Raw genomic sequence first — 19,924 nt, 5'->3', positions numbered from 1 at the left:
TGAATAGGTACACTGGGATATTTCCAGCAGGCCTGAATTTGTTCCAAATGTATTTTATTTTAGATCAGAGCGCAATACACAGGCTTTGGCTCCACTTCTTGCTGCTGCAATGAGCTCCCTTTTCTGAGCTGCTTCTCTGTCCATGAAGCCATGCTGAAGGATTCTGAACTGTCTTTCCCGACTCTCTTCCAGTTCTTTCCAATGGTTCCATTGGAAAGAATCCTGCAGGGAAGACACAGAGATGATCAGACTGCAGGTGATACAGTGGTTCTCTTTAGAGAATACATTGAACTTCTATTTGACAATCCTGCTGGCTGACAACATGGTTTGTTTGCTAACGATTGGGAAACTTGTTAACATCAAACTTAGCATGATGAATAGAAAGGTAAGTGGAGTGGGTTGCCCAGTTTAGGATGACTTAAACACTGCTGCAACTCTCCACAAAACCATGGGAATGATAAACTGTAACATGCCTTGGGTGAGAGCAGGGGTGAGCATCCCAATTTGGTGCGATGGGAAAGCTGGGAAAGACAAGAGTTGGAGAGGGGGTAAGATGCTGTCTTGATGGGGTAAGTGTGGTGGTAAGAGCGGGAAGGCAGGTGTTGAATGGATGAGCCCTGCTCTGTGGTAGCAGAATGTGTGACAAAAAGGTGAGGTCAAGGCCACGGCTGGAGAAATTGTGCCTATGCAGGAGGCAGGGTGTTGCTATTGCCAGCCATGTATGGCACCATCTGCCTCTGCCCCCTTGCCAGTGCTGGCAGTTGAGCAAAGGTCTGTGAACAGCAGGTCTATTGCAGAGCTTTTCTCCTTATGTAATAACCAGACCTTGTTTGACACGATTCTGGTTTTCTGGGGGATAATCTTTAAGAGTCCTTCTTGCTTTTTACGCTCCATTGTTTTTTCTGCAATCTTCTTCTGCAGGTTTAAAATGCGTTCATCTTTCGTGGGCCTTTCACCAGACTGGGACTTTTTCTTTTCTTCTTGCCTGAAAAGTCAAAAAGATACAATGAGAAGGTAAAATAATATCATCCCACAGAATAAGTCCATGTGAGCACATATTACCTTGGTAATGATGAATTTGCTCTTGCTTCTGAGAACCAGCTAGACTCATACTATATAAATCATATATTTAAATCATATATCTTTAATGTGATACTCACAACTTGCCTCTTCTTGTTTACAGAACAGCATTACTAAACCGTATAGGATATTTTTTTCCCACAGGATGCCATGATGACAATATCTGGGGTATTTCAAGCCTGACATGACATTCTTCAGAAAAAAAAAAAAAAGTGCAGAACCTGGAATGATACCACAGCTCTTTGCTTGTGCAAACTATGGAGTTTTCCTTATGTGATCATTAGTATTCATCTTGATTGCTGTATTCCTTGGCAAATAAAAGATATTCTTTTCTGTGTAATCCCAATGCCCAGATACAGAATCAATGGGATGGTGATGTATTAATTAAGGTTAGCTGCTCTGTGTGAACATAAATTGATAGCAACATGTGCAGCATAAAATTAAGGCATAACAGAGAGGTTATTTCTTAGCCTTCCTTTTTCCTTCTCTTCTATTGTCCCCACTTTTCTGTCCTCTGGAATTTACATTTTAGCTGGTTTTCATACTTTCACCTAATTGGCACAATTTACTCACAACTTCTCCATGTAGGTTACACCATGTTACATAGTGACTCACTTAATATCCAACTTTCTCTTTTATTCAACATTGACTTTGAATTTAGCTTAGTAAGATCAAATTGTAGAGTTAATATTATGTCATGAGAAGCTGTGATTCTCTGGCCAGATTTAGAAGTAAAGGAAGTGTCAGATCCTCCAAGGAATGCACACAATTGTATAGCCATGTTAGATCTGCTAGGTACAGCTGGCAAAGTTAGTTTTATTGTGGTGATGAGATACCTTTATTGTATTTTTATATTAGTTTTCTGTACCCCAATGGTTCATCCCTACCTTCCCCACTCCTATTCCCAGTTGGTTTCCCCCAGACCCAAGCCGCTCCCCGGTGCTCCCTACATGGTTGTTCTCCTCCCCTTGTTCTGGCTCTCTCCCTATCAATCACCCAAACCCCTCCTGTTGTTCCCGAAGGTCCAGTGTCCATCATCTGAAACCTCCCAATTTACCCTTATATGGTCCCCATCAATCCCCCGAGACCCTACCCCTCCGGATACCTCCCCCTTTGGAAATCCCCTAAACCTCGATGCCCCATTGGGGCATGTGATCCCTTTCCCTCCTCCGCTTGAGGCTATTGGCCCAAGGAAATGTCTGTCCTCGTCCATATCCCTCCCTTAGAGATTTCTATTGGTCCCCACTTAAGCCATCCCCATTGTAACACCTCCCTTTATAAGAGGTTCCCTGGGGCTCCTCGAGGCTTGTCTCTTGGGAGTTGTCTCCAGTAGACTTGGGTTATCCCGTGTGGTAAGCCTCCTTGGTACTTTTTATTCTCTCCCTTGTCCGGACTGCTGACAGCCACTGTGCCTGGAGCTTCAGCTCCCCTGGGCAGAGCTGAGCTCCCGAGGAGCAGCTTTGAAGCCGAGAGCCTCCAGCTGCTCCCCACTCCTGTCGCACACCGCAGGAGCTAGCCTGGGCAGTGGTCAGTGGCGGTCATTGCGACAGCTTTCTAAAAGGTCTTTTATGTTTCAGTGGTGCAACATTACAATTGCTTTTATTGGAAACCAGATAAAGACTCCAAATGGCCCAGAGTAAAATGCACCAGGGCACTGTCCAGCTGATTCTGTAGCTGTCATTCTGCCAGTGGCAGGACAAGTTTCACAGGACAAGTTTCCTTTTGAAGAGAAATGTTTTACAATTGAACTCTTTCCTTATATCTTGGGTGTTTTTCAGTATAAGACACATTCTTTTCAAGAATTCTGGCAGAATGAGGAAGAAGGAAGAAGTTCCTTCTGATTCTAAACCCACCAATTTGCCTTTAAAAAGTGTCTGTATAAAGAATCCAAGGATCCAAACACTTTTTTCATCTTGGGAGAGATGGCTTTTGCCCACTTTGTTAGCTTTATCTCTGCTTGTAGGAAACTCGGTGGCCAGCAGGTTTCCTCAGTGCAGCCATTCCAGACTAGAGATCCCCAAATCCTCAGGAACTAGATGAAGGGGAAATATGACCTATGTTTACATTCTGAAATGTGACTGTGAACTCTGAATAAGGGATGCAGTTAAGCTTGGCTTCTCGTCTCCAATTGCTTTCCTGAGACACTTCCTGAACCTCTCTGCTCCTTGTGTCATGCTATCTGGTTAGGATAACATTTCCTTATCCTCTTTGAGACTGTGATATACTCTGCTACACCGAGATTAATTTTTAACACTGTACTGTAAATCTAAAAATTGTGTACTATCACTTAATCTAATTGAGGACATGGGTTTATTTCTACTTGCACTGTATCAGGCATTGCATTCCAAAGGATATAGGAGAATATAACAGTAAGGTTTTTAAGTAAATACTTGATGATTAAATCTTGTCAGTTGGAATAAACAACAAACCTTTCCTTAAAATGCAAATCCAGATTCTTGTAAATACAATTAAAGGAAATCTGTCAAGAAGTTTAACATCATGAAGGAGCAGCAGCTGCTTCTGTATTAACATTGTAAATAGTTGCTTATTCCCAGAGTAATATTCATTCCACTTCTACATGTAGTCTTGTGTCAGTCCTCTACACTATTCCAAAAAGCTGCCAATCCCATAGTTTTTCACATGCTACACCATATCATAACAGAAATTCCAAGAGGGGAAGGAATGAAAAAAGGAATTTTAAAGTTCTGGTTTTCTGTGGTCAGTTGAGAACTTTGAGGACTCAGGATAGAAAAACCTCTTATGATCTCTGTCACCTCATATCATGTATTTCCTAAGGAAGTAAGGTAACAGCCAGTCAGAATGGACTAGGACACAGAAAAATCCTCTCCAGATCAATAGAAAATTATGTGATAATTGATGAAAATTCTTCTCAGCTATATTTAAAAAATGACGAATTTGAAGATTTGCACAGAGGTTTCCTCCTATAATCTATATTTGGCTCTTCATTTACATTTTCAAACTCCAGTTTTGCATCAAAAATATAAAGAGGTAGATGTATGACAGCTCTTAACTGACTCAATACTTGTAGGAGGTGGAGCAAAAATGACCACTTGGCCATTCTAGGCACCAAAATATCAAGCAGGTAGGACTGTATTTATAAGTTCAGCTTACAAAAAGGAGTCTTGTGCAATAAACACAAATATTTTTTAATAGCAGAATTACTTACAGTGCAATAAACATTTTTTTTAATTTTCTCATAGTCTCAGTGAGTAGGACTGTCTGTACTTCGCAGTACCTTGCCTCTTTCTGTCCATATAATTCTAAGTTACTGCAGTTAGCAAAGTGAATGTATCTAACTGTTAACAATTCACTGTTAACAATTCATTGTTAAGGCAGTCACTATTTTGACATATAAGAACACTACACTATTAGACTGATTACTATTTTGTACTAACGTGAGTAATTTAAGCACTCAAAATCTGACTCCCTCCCAAAACAATTAACTTATTAGGCACCTAATTTTAGGTGGGGAAGTGATTGTTATTCATAACAGTGTTCTCCTTATTTGAAGTAAAAATTTTGAAGCTGTATAATCAAAGTTCAGTCACTGAATCACAGAATGGCTGAGTCTGGAAGGGACCTGTGGGGGTTATCTTGACTACTCCCATCTGTTTAAGCAGAGCCACCTTGAGCTGGTTGCCCAGGTCTGTGTCCAGATGGCTTTTGAACACCTCTAAGGATGGAAACTCCACAGCCTCTCTGGACAAGCTGTGCCAATGCTTGATCATCTTCACAGTAAAAAGGGTTTCCTGATACTCCTCTTGTCATCTTAATGGTCACCACTGAGAAAAGCCTGGCTTTGTTTTTTTTACAGCATCTCTTCTCGTCTTCATGTTTCTGATCTGTCATTGCTGTTGAATTTCCCCCTTCCGTTTCAATGATAGTGAAGAACTCATTTCCTCCTCTTCCTTCTTCTCTTTCTCCTCCTTTTCCTCCTTTGGCTGCCTTCACACTATGCCCACCCTTTCCCAGTTCAGGCCAAGAGAGAGGGGTTACACTCCTCTCAGTGTGTGTGGTCAGTGCCCCTTGTCAGGGAGGGGTTTGAGCACTGGCAGTGGCAGGGAGAGAAAGGAGTGCTTTGCCATCTTAGCAAACACACCATCATTGCTGAGAGCACCATCAGTGCTGAGAGCCCAGCGTGCTACACCATTACCCCAGTGTGAGATGGGGAAGTAGGGAACTTTTGAGCTCTGGGAGTCTGTACACCTTCCTCACATACAAGGAAGTCAAGGAGGATTAGTGCCACTCTCCTCTGACAGAACCTTAGGGGAACCTAAGGCGTCATTTCAAGTACACAAGCATGTCACTTGAGTACATTAGCATGTGTTCAAACACATACAAATCTGCTGGTGCTCGAAAAAGCTGAGAACAGAATTGCTTGTCCACTTCAATGACAGTGCTGATTTTCAAACTGTGTGAAATTCTAGCAGTTAAAGGGACATCCTGCATATATACCATCCTGCAAGCACTCACAAAGCCACTGCTGTGATAGATGTCATGGCTTGCAGTCTATTAAAGGCCAATGTCTCTGTAATTTTTCATGTTCCATTTCCTATTTTGTTTAATATAGCTCATTATATGCTTGCACAATGTGCTTCTTTTGTGTAGATGTATGTCTGTAAATGATATTGAAAGGAACCTGCTTAGTAAGTTAGAGATTAAACTCCAGCTGTCACCAAAGCATGTTTGTTCAGCAGTTTAGCTGCCATACTTTAGCTGATTAGCAATAGCCTTCAATATATGCAATTTAAGATCTAACATGTAATTTTATACTGATGCATAAGGCTAACTTATGAGGACCATTGGTAAGATTTGCTAGTCTACCCCTATAATGATGAATCAATTCTGTAAACATAAAAATTTTACATCTCCTGTGCAACATATCAAGAATAGAGCCCAAACAATTAATCACTCACACTGATTTGAGAGGTATTTTAGGATTCAAGGTCTGCAAATAAGGTTTAATACACAGAGCCCATAGTTTCTATAGAGAGAAATAAAAACTGCATGAAAGTGTCTAGTATTTGTAAATGCCGTGGCCAGCAAGCCATATTTCTGTATTAACAGAAATAACACCAGAGATTTGGATTCTGGATGAAAATGCATGAAATACACTCCCAAAGAACAACATTTTTGGTATACTATGATGATGCCTTTTTATAGGAGTTACTTCCAAGTTACACACATAAATTTATGCCTAGGAACTATGAAAGGAAAATGTCTTCTAACATCTATAATGAAACATTGTATTTCTTCATTTAGAAAGCAAACAGGGCTCCATTAAAATTACTGTATAACTTATCAAGAATCTGACCAGACTGACTGATTGATTGATTCAGAAGCTTGAAATGTAGTATATAATTTAATTTGGATTCTACTATCTTTGGCATGCTGGTCTGTTCTAAAAAACACTTCAAATGACAGAACAAAAAGTGAATCAAAGCTTCTCATTCAAGCACAGCTTATTTTGGGATCAGAAGAGTTTTAGTTCTGAATTAAGCCAAAGAGTGTAGTTTAAAGGAACCCAGCCCTATACAAAATTCACAGACTGCACATCTAGAAGAACAGACGATTCTTTAAGCAGGTACTAGTGAAACAGGTTTTATGTAGCACACAAGTTCTTAATGCTTAGTTTGCATCTCTAATGGAAAGCAGTGGCTTAAGTTGCTCGCACAGGCTTTCAAAATACTGAGTGTTTAGCAACGAGAGTGTATTTCCAGCTCCAACTCCATTTCAGGTTCTTAAGTCTTAAAATCTTTTCTTGATACATGCCATAGAAAAGAAGGTCACTGATCTGTGCAGTCAATCCACTGCAGCTGCAGTTATTGATTCATTAAACACATTAAACTGTCTTCTTAAATACTATCATAGTAAAACCCCAGTCTTTGGAGATTAACTATCAGCAACAAATCAAATTAGAGCTGAGACGAGTGAAAACTAGTGAAAGGAATACATCAATACTCCCTTCTGTAACTGAGATGTGGAACTGGATGATAAATGAATAACATGAATTGAACTCTGAGAAGCCACCTTCAGGCAATAAACATGAACCTAAGACATGTCTAAAAACATGTGTTTGTAGCCTGATAGAATACGTCTTCCTAATGTCAGCCTGAACATCAGTTTGCAAAATAAATATGGCAAGACAAGGACTTATCTCTCAAAGCCACAAATTGGAAATATGAAAGACAATTTGAAAGAAAACAGTGGCAAATATTTAAGATGCAGTAAAAAATGGTCAAGAGGTGTGCCATGTACACTTCTACACAGGCTTTCTTCCTGCTCAGCTTTATTTGTAAATAGCTTTAACTTAGATTTTAAAACCTATGTGGAAGGGACCCTGTCTTCTGCATATGTGAAGCATCTTTGATGGTTATGGATACTTTATGACAATGATTAATAAATATTCTAATTAATAATAAATATTAATAATGAATGCAGAATTTCATCAGAGAGTCTGTAAGCAAAGAATTTCCCTTTTGATCTAATGCTATAATGTATTTAATTTCCAACTTATTATTGCCATCACAAAATCTTCCTAAAATATTTTTAACTTCTAGAATAAGACCTTCCTTTTCACATTACAGATGAAATTCAAGGAAGAAAATTACAGCCCTAATCTTGGTTCAGATGAGAATGAGAAAAACTTTAAGTGGCAAGCTAGAATGATTCTAGTAACATCAAATTAGTTCTGATTAGCTGAAAAGGAACAGAAAAAAGGCAAAACTTCTTTCTAAATATATATTATTGGCTCTGAATCCTGGGGCAATACTGTCAACACTAGCCTATGGAGTATCTTCAACCATAAATGATGAAAAAGATTTGTTAAATATGATGAAAATTATTTTCAAGAATTAAAAGGAAATCCTGGCTCCAGTGTAATCCTTGACAAAAGTCATACTGATTTATAAAAGGGCTGTATTTTGCTCTGTACTTGTTCTCCTCCTCAAGGGCTGGCAAAATATTAACAAAGTTGCAATGTCTTAAATGTCACATGCTGTTTTATACTGACTTTAAAGCAGCTGCTCGTCCAAGTTCTGCTCTGAATTGGGAAATCTGGTCCAGTTTGTCTAGAAGAAGTTGTTCCTTAGCTTGTTTTTCATGAATTATCTGGTCTCTCTTCTCTTCCTCTGCTGCCTTCTGTGCTTCCTTGAGTAGGGCGAGGCGTTCACGTAGTTCCACTATTGACATTTCACCAAATAAACCATGGCCACCAGTCTAGAGAACGCGAAATATAGGTTTAAATAACACTGTAAATACCAAGGGGAGAGTAAATGAAATATTTTGATTGTGTTCCAATCCATGCTGAAAATATTCTGACTTCCAGAAATATAGGGATGGTCCTAAACCAACTGGTATTTAAAAACTGTTTTTAAAATCTAGAGCATATCTTTCATAAAACATTTAAAGAAAAAGCATTGGAAAATATATAGAAGATTAATCATAAATACAATGTATTTGCTCTCCAAAAAATTCTACTTGACTTTTAATTAGAATTTTGAATTTAAAAAATGTGTAAATCTACTTTTTTTTTTTAATGTGTGAAACCAGAACAGACTTTACACTAAAAAATACACATTTTTTGTATTTATCTATTTCCAAAGTATGCACTTGATCTATAATGGTATCTACTATTTTTATCTGAAATGACTGGGACTAAACAATGCTTTGTGCCCAGAAAGTTCAGATCTTAATGCACAAATTTAAAATATTCAAACCTGAATGTTTAATGAAGGCTTTTTAATATCCACTTTGCAGTGCGAGTGATAATGAGATTCTGAGATCTAATGAGAGACTTCTGCACCTTAGTTTGCAAACAAAGATGGATAATTTCCAAACAGCTTTGTGAAGGCTTTAAATTTTTGGCCCTTGCTCTTACATATACTTTGTTCAAGCCAACCACTAAACCATGTCCTTAAGTGCCACTTCTCATCTCCAGGGATTGCAACTCAACCACTGCCCTGGACAGTCTGTTCCCATGCATGACAACTTTTTCTGGGAAGAAATTTTTCCTAGTACCCAATATAAACCTCCCCTGATACAACTTGAGGCCATTTCATCTTGTCCTATCACTTGTTACTTGGGAATAAAGAGCAACACTCACCTTGCTACAATCTCATTTCGCCTGCATGTATGGAAAACTTGCATAAACCCACACAAATAGTGAGCTCCTGTGTAGCTTTCTTTGCAAAATTTAATCCATTCCACTCCAACTAATATTCTTTTGTCTATCTTAACATAGTTTTGGTACACACCTTTGGTGCATGCCTTGTACCATAGCATGTTAAAAAAAATCCTCCTTTTATTGAATACTGAGTGAGTTGTTGACAGAATAGTAGTGACCTTTCTGCTTGTGAGCTTTTGCCAAAACTGAACATGAAGGGGAAGGAAAAGAAACTGGAAAAGAGAAGGATGCTCCATCATAGATAGATGCTCAGATGTTCAGTTTGCCTTCAAGAATTGACTGCAATTCAGTTCCTCTTCTCTGGCCTGGGATGCCATATAAGTAGTATAGTCAGGTGCTCATCCTCCAGTGTTCATTCTCTGGCTCTTCTGAGCAGTGGTCCATGAAACAGATGGAAAGCCAAGAGAGATGAAGAAGAAAATAAGGGGAGTGGGAGATAAGTGGCCAGGGGCAATAAAGCCACAAAATAGAATATGACAAACAACCAGGCTTGGATTTCTACTGCTGGAAGATTTCCAGCAGTTTTGGTCCCCATAGCTTCTTTTCCTAAAGCTCCAAAAGTTGAGTTAGTAACAAGAGATCATCGCTGGTTTTTCACTGAAAGGCCGGTTGTGTGATATTGTCTCAGTGGTTTCTGCTTCCATACTCTGCATGTCTGCCAATCACCTAAACAATGGTCACCAGTAGCATCAGTAGACAATTGCTAAAAGAGTTCAGTCTTATGCAGTCTTTATTTTTACATAAAAAGATGTGCTTTTGAAAAAGATGTACTACCATAGGTTGATGAAATAGTATTATGGTTGTTCTGGGTTGACAGTTGGACTGGATGATATTGCAGCTCTCTTCCAGACTTGATGATACTGTAATCTCCTTCTCAGTTTTCACTTTAAAATGATTTGCAAATGGTAAGTGCCATAATACTTTGCTTCTAGTTTAAACTAGTCAGTGACCATTAAGTTGTATTCACAGGAAGTGAAAGGGAAATGTTTTGCAAAAGGGTATATATACCTATATATCTGCAGTACACAATCCCTTTGAACATACACAGTACACATTTATGTAAAAACAGTAGTTTTTCCTTTTGAGCTTACCTCTGTTAAGTCAACAAACTTGTGTCTGATGTTAGGTATAGACTCGATAGCTCGTATTTGTTGAATTAGTTCGTATCTTTTCCTGTTCTTTTCCTCTTCTTCTTCTAAAGCTTGCCGGAGAAGTTCTTCACTTTTTTCACAAACTTGCTGAACTGAAAGATAAGAATTAATCTCAGTTAGCTGTTTGCCTATTTTAACAAGTAGTCCATCTGAAGGAAATTCATATGCATTCGTGAATAATGATAATAATACTACTGATCTAAAGGTACTTGAGGGAACAGTCTGGCTTCGGTGGGAGGAATCATTAAAGAAACAAATGAGTACTTCCCACCTCCACCATCTATCCTATTCAGCACATAAACGTACTATATACATACACAGACACTTTGAATTACTGCTTTGTAATTTCTGTTCTCATTTGTGCATACTGTTTCATTACTTAATAAAAGGATATTATACAATAGAAAATATTCATAGTCTTTCAAGCTATGTATATCCTAGAAATGACTGAATTGCAAAGGCTGGTAGGCTCTGCTAGTCCATTTTGGGGTGGCTAACACTCTCTCCCTGCCTCAATCCTTATGAGTACAAATATGGAGACACACAGGCAGAGAAGTCTGCTCACCAAAATATGCCCACCTAGAGGCAGTCTGTTCATACAGTAGATGTTACATGGCACTGTACTGGATATGTACAGCCATGTCAGCTGAACAGCCTGGGCTTTACTGGCTAGTGAATTAACTGAAGATTTTTCTTAAGGATAGGATGAGTAACATTATTTCCCTTTATCCTATTTCCCTTTATCCTGTCTGTCTTGGATTTGCAACATCCTTCTCCCTTGGGATATCGTCCTTCTCAAAGATGACTTTCCTTAGTTACAGTCTTCTCTGGATGGTCTTTTCTGGAGAAGACAACAATCTTGGGCCATGATTCTTTCATGGCAGTTGTTGGGCAAAATAATACAAATCACAAGAATCTGAGCTTCATAACTGCATTTGACAAAAAGTAGAGTCATTTACATGTGCTACTTTTAGATGGAAGGAAAACTGGTTGCAGAACATTAGTGATGCATTTCTCCCACTTAAACAAAGAGTAATTCCCATGACCAGTAGCTTAGAGTTTCTGATCTACCCATTACCATTTGATTCCTGAACTCATATTCATACATACATGGGAATCTTGCCCTCAATTTCAATTTCCCTTCTGTAAAAATTGTAATTGGCCCACTAAAAGAAAGAGGAAGTAATTTGGGGATATTTAGCATCACCTCTCATTTTTCTGGCAATATATAAATACCTATCTGTTGTTTGTATTCCTGGATCTTTGCTTTTACTTGCTTTACATTCTTGTGTCCTTCTGTGACCTGTTCCACCAGCTCTTTCATTTCTTTCTGTTCCTGTAGACGTTTCTCTGCATACAGGTGCATCAGCTCTGCTTTCTAAATCACAAATAAACAGGTGAATACAACTCCTGATAACTGGTGATCTGAGTGCCTCAAATCATTGAAACAGGGCAAGGACAATTGGATTCAAACTATTACATCATCCACAAAAGTAGCACGGGACAAGATAGAGACCCAGATTTAAGCTCCCTTCTTCTGTGTTTTATTTACACACAACTGCCTTGCATGACATTTGTACTGCTATTTTCCATGATTCCCTCCTATGTTTCCAAGAGCAGACAGAAAGAGTAATTTCTGTTTGTGAGACAGCAGGAAGTGTGCAAATCTAATACACTGCTGGTTGTGTGCCTGCAGGAACTTCTTGGGCCCAAGTCGTAGCTCTGTAATGTAAAGTCCACTTTTAGGTATCATGTTCCTTTCTTTGTCAGAGGAAAGGAACAAAAAACAGGAAAATGGATTTTTCCACACTAGATTCCTTGCTGTTCTTCCTATTTCAGATGGAAGACCAGAGTTTTAAAACTCTGGAAAAGGAAGAGGGTCAGCACAAGAGCTGAACATTGGTGAAAGGGCAATTGGTGCTCAGTACCCTTCGAGATCTGCATAAGGATGAAATGCCCTGCTTGGTGACAAGCAAAGGGAGCTAGGTGGAATTGGTCAGGTTAGAACAAGCTTTATTTGCACATCCCCAAATCTGTTCATTTTGGGACATTTCTGCTAACAAATAAAACACATATGCTCTGAAGTTGAAGTGATTATAACAATTGCAATAATTTTGGAATGAGTGTGAATGATCACAGTATCCTCAGTTGTACATACCGGGGTTCACTTTAACTTCTTGCTATAGTCTTTCTAAACAAATATGAAGACTCAATGACAAAAAAGATTGAAAGGTTTTATAGGACAGAAAAGGAGCTCAACAAGCAAATGTTCCTTTTTCAGCATGGTCTTTATGAAAATTTTTTACATTTGTGGTCCCATTTTACGTTGTTGAGACACTTCACAGACATTTGAGAGATGGTCAAGAGACAAGTACTGGGCTAGAGGGTGTAGCAACAAACTGGACTAATAGAAAAGAAAAGCCCGTGATAGTGGCTATGAAAAGTTTAAAATCTATAGTATTTGTTGACTCTTGATCACCTATTTATTTTATAGGAAAAGCACTGGGAAAATGTAATGTGATTTGTGAAAATAGCGAAAAGATCTGGCAATGATTTTGAGAAACTGTGATTCGCCAGATTGAAAACAGTGTGAAAATATTTCTTGGCATAAATACTCAGTTTTCCATATAGATGGGTCCAGAGAGGGTTGTCTGCCTGAATTTTCCCCTAAGACAGATCTAGATGTGTCAAATAATACGAAGTAAATTGAATTATATCCATTTATGAAAACAAATTCTTTCATATTTGTGGCTCTTATTTTAACAAGATAAAGAAATCAGTTATATATGGTTGATTTCATTGCTAATGGTGCTTAGTATCTCAGTGTCTGTTCAAAAAGGGTTTGCATAAGGACAGAATATAGTGGACCATGCTTTGACCTGTTTTTATTCAATTTACTTCATAAGTGTTAATCAAATCAAACACTTGCAAAAAGTACTTCAGTGTATAAGCACTGCTGTATCTGAAAGTTATAGCACTCTTTTCTCTTTGTTTACAGACTCCAGTGAGCAAAGATACTGCATAGAACTTTTACACCTTCTTATAATAAGTATCATCTCTGTTATGTTTTGCACAGATTGGAGGTCAGCAAGATTTGAGCATCCCTGTATGTATTACCTTTTCTCTCAAGAGATCAGCTTTCTTCTTATTTTCTTGAATTACGTTCTGACGGGCTAGAACTGCCTCTTCATGACTCAGTTTTCCTTGAAGCCTCCTACACTCTATTTCAGCCAGCTGTTCTTCCAAATCTTTTCCGCGCATCTGTTTCTGCCATTCCAAGAATTCAGATGGGTCTCCAGCCCCTTGTTGCAAATTTTCAATTCTGCAAGAGAGGAAAAAAGAGTGTACTATTCTTGGGATGTGGCTTTGTAGCCCTGCCTGGGTTTGTAAAACATTTCCAGTAGTCTTTGATAGAAAGTGTTTAATCTCTGCAGAGAAAAAGGCAATCATCACAAGGTCCTTTGTCAGATACATTTTAGTTCCAGTCTAAGAGGTGTTCCTACTATGTGGAAAGCCTGAGAAAGCCAGACTGGAAGAAAGTGCATAGGGCATGGACCTGAAAGTTTTCAGTAATCAAAGCCCTAAGAGAGGGCAAACTTTATCTATGTATGGATTCTCGTAAGGAGCAGAGAGAATAAGGCTAAAGGTATGAACATTTTCTGAAAGCACTGCTTTGCTTAGAGGTAGAAAGAACAAATAACTTTTCCCTTTGGCAATCTTCTTGTCCACTTTAACACAGAGAACAAAAAACTTCTGCTTAACACAATTTCTGTTTTGTATTTTGTCAATTAAATAATATTGCTGTATTGAGGCAAAGAAGTATTTAGCTGTTAAGCTGAAAGTCACATCCCTATTTTTTGTGCTCAGCTGAGAGAGAAAAGCATAGCAAAGCCCTGGGGCAGGCCCATCAAAGTCCTGCAGCAGAGGAGGGAATGAGCCAATAACTAGGACAGACACAAACATGGAGTGAATTGCATCCTACTGCTGCTCCCCAATGCATATACCTGTGATACATCTATCTCTTTATATATCTATATGTATTTATCTATATATATCTGTTTTGTGTTAAATGCAGCTGAAGATTAAAACTTGCTAATATTAAATAGTGTCAAGTTACAGGGAAAATCTGTTCCTGTGCTGAGTGGAACACATTCTGCCAGCTAGAATGAACGGTAGCGTATGTAATACGGAAGAACTTCAATATACATGAGTAGTTGATAACAGAACCTGAGTGATGTATAATATCTACTTGCTAGAATCCTGATGAATGAACCAAAACCTGCTAGGTCCAAAGACCAAATCCAAACTTACACAGTCTTTTCAGGATTTAAAATATAAAATTTAAAAATTTAACTATATTTAGTGCTTAGCCTGCTAAGACAGGTAGATTAGAAGTAATACTAATGCAAGATGACACGATATAGTTTTATCTTCGTGAAGGCTTTCAGTGAAAATGTTCTGTGATTCTAGCTATGAAATACAACCTGCAGTGGCCTTCCAGGAGTCACCCTCTCCCTAGTCAACATCCTCTGAAAACCTGTGTTGCTGAATAAGGATTCTTTATGCCAGAGGAATCCTTATGTCAGAATTTCTTAGAGCCTTAAATGCACCAGAAGGACCTGAAAACTCTTATTACCCACCTTCTCCACCACCATGGATTCAGTGCTTGTGTTCAAAGACAGCTCTGTTGCAGTGTGATTGTCTAACATTGGATGGGACTGGAGTGAAAAGAACTGTGTGAGGAAGAGCTATGAAAACTCCTGGTTGGTGTGTGTGTAGTTTCTTCCCAGGAGACACATTTAAGTCCATGTTAACAGCCTTGGTCCTTGTTAAGCTATGCCACAGAGCAGCCTGCACCCAGCCTGGGGCTGAGTTGACTGTGCCTGCTTGACTTGGCTTCCTGGCTGGACCTCGGCCCAGATTCATCCCTTTGGACTTTCACAGCACCCTTGACTGACCCTGCTGTCTGTCCCTGGATCTGCCCTGCTGCCTGCCAGGGTACCATGGAACTGCTATCAGTGAGGACACTGTCCCTACATGTCCTGCTGTCATTCTCAGATCTTGGCTTATCTTGCTTTAAGGAACAGCACATTCCTAGTGTGCTGTATCTTACTGTGATAGAAATGGAAAGGTCTTTTTGTATACATATAAACAAGTTCAAGTATCAAATTTGGCATGTAGTTGACCACAACCATTAAAGAAAATGGAGATATATGAAATTATTTGGCTTAATATAGATGCATCTTGTACAAAGGACACAGAAATAGATATGTATTCAGGTCATTATTTATTCTGGAGAATTGGAAAAAATATAAAAGTGATCTTGTACTTTGCAAGTGCACACTAGCCAGAGTGCTAAATCAGAACACTGTAACATTCTACAACATTTACATAAAAAGAATGACTTTACTGTAGGCTTTCTCTTCAGTCCACTTCTCTCTTCATTTGCCAACTGTTTTTATAGAATAGAATGCCTTACAAAAGATCCATTAGTTTAGTTTACCTGGAATTTACTTAATTATTTTTAATGTGGATAATTATCCTATATCCAGGGATGTGAAAAGCAGTCCTGGGTGGAGTGTAGTCATACCTTTTGAGCTCCTCTTCCAATTTCCTCTGGTAGAGGGCACCCTCCCTCAAAATAGCCGCTGTGTTTAATTTAATGGGTATATTGTCAATCTGTCAGGAAAGGGAATGTATATTCTGTAGTTAGTAATGTAAACCATAAAACAGAGTATAAAAACATCTCCGTGGGTTAAATAAATTGACCCAAGACAGCATAAATTTTGCTTAAAGCATTCATCTAGCATTAATCTGACATTCACAATGAAATTGCCTGCTGTTCATAAACCATTCAGGCTGCTTAAGAAATCAGCAAAGTCCTCCAAGTGGATTATAAATTTGTAATCACTCTTGGACCATGTTAAATCCCATAGAATGTCTTCACTTCCTTTCATATGTTCCAGTGCTCATATACATTGTGCAAAGGCATTCCATCTGTTTTGGACAAAGACAATAAACTGCCTCTCTGAAAGACGGTCGGTTAGCCAAAACAGTGATGTAAAACATAAGCGGCACCCTTCATAGAAGATCTTAGAAGCATTTTATAAATAATCACTATTACAATGTAAAAGTATTTACAGGACAACTGGAATCACCCATTGCCATATCCATTTTCTAGACAGTAGAAGTGAAGAACAGTTCTCAGCAACTTTCAGGCTTCATTGTTTGTGCTTCCAGGAGTAATAGATGCAGACTTTTTAGGAGAAATCAAACTCATGGTGTAACTTGGACTAGATCCTGTGGCTGCTTTGTTCACTCTTTGAAATACTGTGTTAAGACTGACTCCCAGACAACTTCTAAATACTGAGGGAGGAAGGGATCAATTTCTCTGCCAGTTAAAATTGTTCCCTGCACAGGTAGGGTATTCAGAAAAAATGGGTCACCTTTGCAGACACATGTAAGAGACCTGATCTGAACCAAGGCAAAGTAGTGCTGCTGGAATAAGAACTGGGATCATTCCTGCAGAAAACAAAGCTTATTCATAACACATTTTACTTAAATCCAGACAAGTTCTGTGTTCAGAATTAAAACCTATATTTAAATTCCAAATTAAGAACTTAATGAGTAGCTGAGAAACAGATGCACAGAATCACTCAAGCTACATACTGCAAATGTTGTATGCACAAATATGAACTTCAGGCTCCTGAAATACGTAAGCTAACTGGAAAAAAGCATGCTTTATAATTTATATTAATTAGGTAGGTTGAAGAGAGAGCAACACATTCCATCACCTAGAATTCATTAAGTAAAATTACTGTTTTTACAAAGATAGCATATTTTAATGCACAAAAATTAATTATTTGTCAGTTTCTTGATAAAATGATGATAACTTGAAGAATTTAGGAAAAGAATCCAAACCAATATATTTTTTTCTTTTGTTCGACTTACTATGACTTCTTAATGTCCAGTGATGTTCTACCTTTTGATCTGCTTCTCAATACATCTCAAAGCCTTCTGCATTATATGAACAGTTTGCATTTTACGCCTGTACTGTGTATAAAATGTTTCCTTAGAGTAGACATTTTCTCTGACACATGTAGATGTTTTCATACTTTTGACAGTTTTCAGTGTATACAGATGTCATGTTCTGTATTTACCAAGTATAATTTGGGTAGAGAGCTGAACTAAGAATGATTATGGAAATGCCTTTAAGTTCAGTTTCACAGTTTATTGACCAGAAATATGGTTGTTTATTGAAACAGAAATATGGCAATATTGTCAAAATAACTAGGACTCCCAAGACATATGCAGGCAGGTATAAGGAAAATAACTGAATAGATTCTTCTATGTCATATAGTATCAAGGAAGCTCTGAATTTTACTCATTCTCTTCCTGTCATGGGATAGCCTCCCTTTTTTCAAGATGAGAAAATGGAAATAACTGGGAAAATTGCTGAACACTCTAATTGTTGTGGAAAAATATCATATTCACTATTGCCACCTAATGAACATACAATAGCTCACCAAAACCAATAAAAATGTAAAGAGCAAATATGATATGAGTAAGAGGCAGACTGAGACAGAGTGATGATGCATTTGTACTGTCTCATTCTCCCAGTGAAAAGGATGAATAGATACTTTGGAACAGCAAGAGAAATAATTGCTGCTGCACATAATATATGTCTCTAAAATGAAAAAAAAAAAAGACATATACTGTGTGTGTTTTAAAAAGGGGAAAGCAAAATACTGGTTGGTTAAAACATTATATAATTTCATTAATTTGAAGATAGACTAAAATTTTGTATATACATCTTGGATAAACCTTCCTCTTAGGATTTGTCTACTCAGAGAGTTGCACAGGCAGGAAGGCAACAGGAATAGAAAGTATCTTAAAAGTCAATAACAATATGCCTATCTCTGCTAGAAAGTTACAGCAGCATCTTGAATATCACCTAACCAACCTTTAAGGCAAATGTGTTTAGACAAGATAAAACTGTTTATGCATCTAGAGGAGATACCAGCAAGTTTTAGAAGTGGCCCTAATCAATGCCAGAGGATGCCAGATCCATATTTTCCTTGATGCAATTTAGGCAGATGGTTTGACTCTTGTTAGTCTGCACAAAAGTTTTATTATTTTATATTATCAGGAAGAGCAGTGGAATATACAGAGTTTTGAACTGAGCCCACGTAATTACAGGTCGGTGTGTTTGTTTTAACTATGTAAATGTTTTCTGGTTTGGTTTTTTTCCTCCTTCTTTTTGTGCAAAATGAACTGGGATCTTATTACTTTACAGTAATTTAAATGCTGCTGGACTGTAAGCAAGTAGACTGAGTAGCTGATACTGTTACTAAAGATAACTTCAGTGTGTTATAAATGCCAGACAGGCTTTAGAAATGCTTGCCAGATGCCCAGTCCCCCAAACAGAGGATCAATTTTTTCACAGTGTTTATGAGCTGTACCTAAGTACATAGTTTTAAAGAGTAGGCAGACCTGCTCACAAGATATTTGAGATCACAATACAAGCACAGATTCCACCTGAAATTATTCTGCATAAGAACTTGAAACAAATGAAAGGTGCCAGATTATATAAGACTGATGATTATCCGTAGTGCAGTTACTGCAGAAACAGAAATGTGAGTTTCCATGTATTACACTGCTAAGGCTGAACAGCTCTTTCCATGTTTACAATTCTCTGACCCTTGAAAATTCTAGAAGAGAAGCAATCAGAATAGTGGATTTCATGACCTCAGTATGTGTCTGAAGGAAACAAGGCAAACATCCAGCCTGATTGTATATTGTGTATCAGACAGTCATTAGCTGGAATGTTTGCTCAGCATTCTTTAAGATCTCATTTTGTACAGCAATGTACTGATGCAAGATTCTTCTGTCCTTACGCTGAGGTCTTAAACCAAGGTTTTACAATGCTTTTTTTGCTGGGGACAATTCTCATTTCATACTGTTTTATATAAAATCTTCTGCCTTTGTAACTGAAAACACTGTTAAGGCAATATGGTTACATTGTGCAACTGCACACAATTTACCTCAGGGAACCAAAAGATTTTAGTCACCCTGACCAGCCTCACCCAGGACCTCCACTCACACCATCTGCTCACTGGTCTGGGAGTCCCACTTAGACTCAGAAATGGGTTTCAGTTCTTTCCCATTGTGCTGGGAATTTTTCCACTCCTGGTTGTCTCTCCTGTTCTGTGTCCTGCTGTCATAGACCTGGGTTGCTGTTGTAGGTTTGTCTCCTGACTGGACTGTTGGGTGGACCCCACACCTGACTTGTTACCTTGTTTTGTGCAAGGGTGACTTGCTCTCAGCAGAACCCATCACTGCCACCAACCTCCTCACATTCAGGTATTGTATCGTGGTTGGTGAGGGCACTGCCTGCTGACCTGCTTGCATTACCTTTGGCTCCTTACTTCCCTTCCCTCATGGAGTAGCCCCACTCTTGTTGCTCCCTGACCATTTCTTTGTCGAT

At 38.4% G+C, this 19,924-nt stretch overlaps 1 protein-coding gene and 1 long non-coding RNA gene across 2 annotated transcripts in view; one reads left to right on the top strand and one right to left on the bottom strand.

The window, feature by feature from the left end:
* CFAP99 (cilia and flagella associated protein 99) overlaps positions 1-19,924 on the bottom strand; it is a 51,687-nt gene continuing 31,763 nt past the window's right edge. Inside the window, exons 10-16 of the mRNA XM_032109864.1 lie at positions 16,028-16,116; positions 13,555-13,759; positions 11,674-11,815; positions 10,378-10,529; positions 8,114-8,319; positions 826-985; positions 1-222 (exon numbers count right to left, since the gene is read on the bottom strand). Of these exons, the coding sequence (XP_031965755.1) occupies positions 55-222; positions 826-985; positions 8,114-8,319; positions 10,378-10,529; positions 11,674-11,815; positions 13,555-13,759; positions 16,028-16,116 (1,122 nt within the window). The 3' untranslated portion in view covers positions 1-54. The remainder of the gene's footprint in view (positions 223-825; positions 986-8,113; positions 8,320-10,377; positions 10,530-11,673; positions 11,816-13,554; positions 13,760-16,027; positions 16,117-19,924) is intronic.
* Positions 923-1,277, top strand: LOC116444452. The gene is made up of 2 exons (XR_004240324.1): positions 923-1,014; positions 1,225-1,277. It is a non-coding gene; the product is annotated as an uncharacterized LOC116444452 (long non-coding RNA).

This window comes from Corvus moneduloides, chromosome 5 (genome assembly GCF_009650955.1).
Source record: "Corvus moneduloides isolate bCorMon1 chromosome 5, bCorMon1.pri, whole genome shotgun sequence".
In the NCBI taxonomy this organism is placed as follows: Eukaryota; Metazoa; Chordata; class Aves; order Passeriformes; family Corvidae; genus Corvus; species Corvus moneduloides.
Note: the sequence above shows the minus strand (reverse complement) of the source record. Positions and strands in the feature narration are given on the sequence as shown.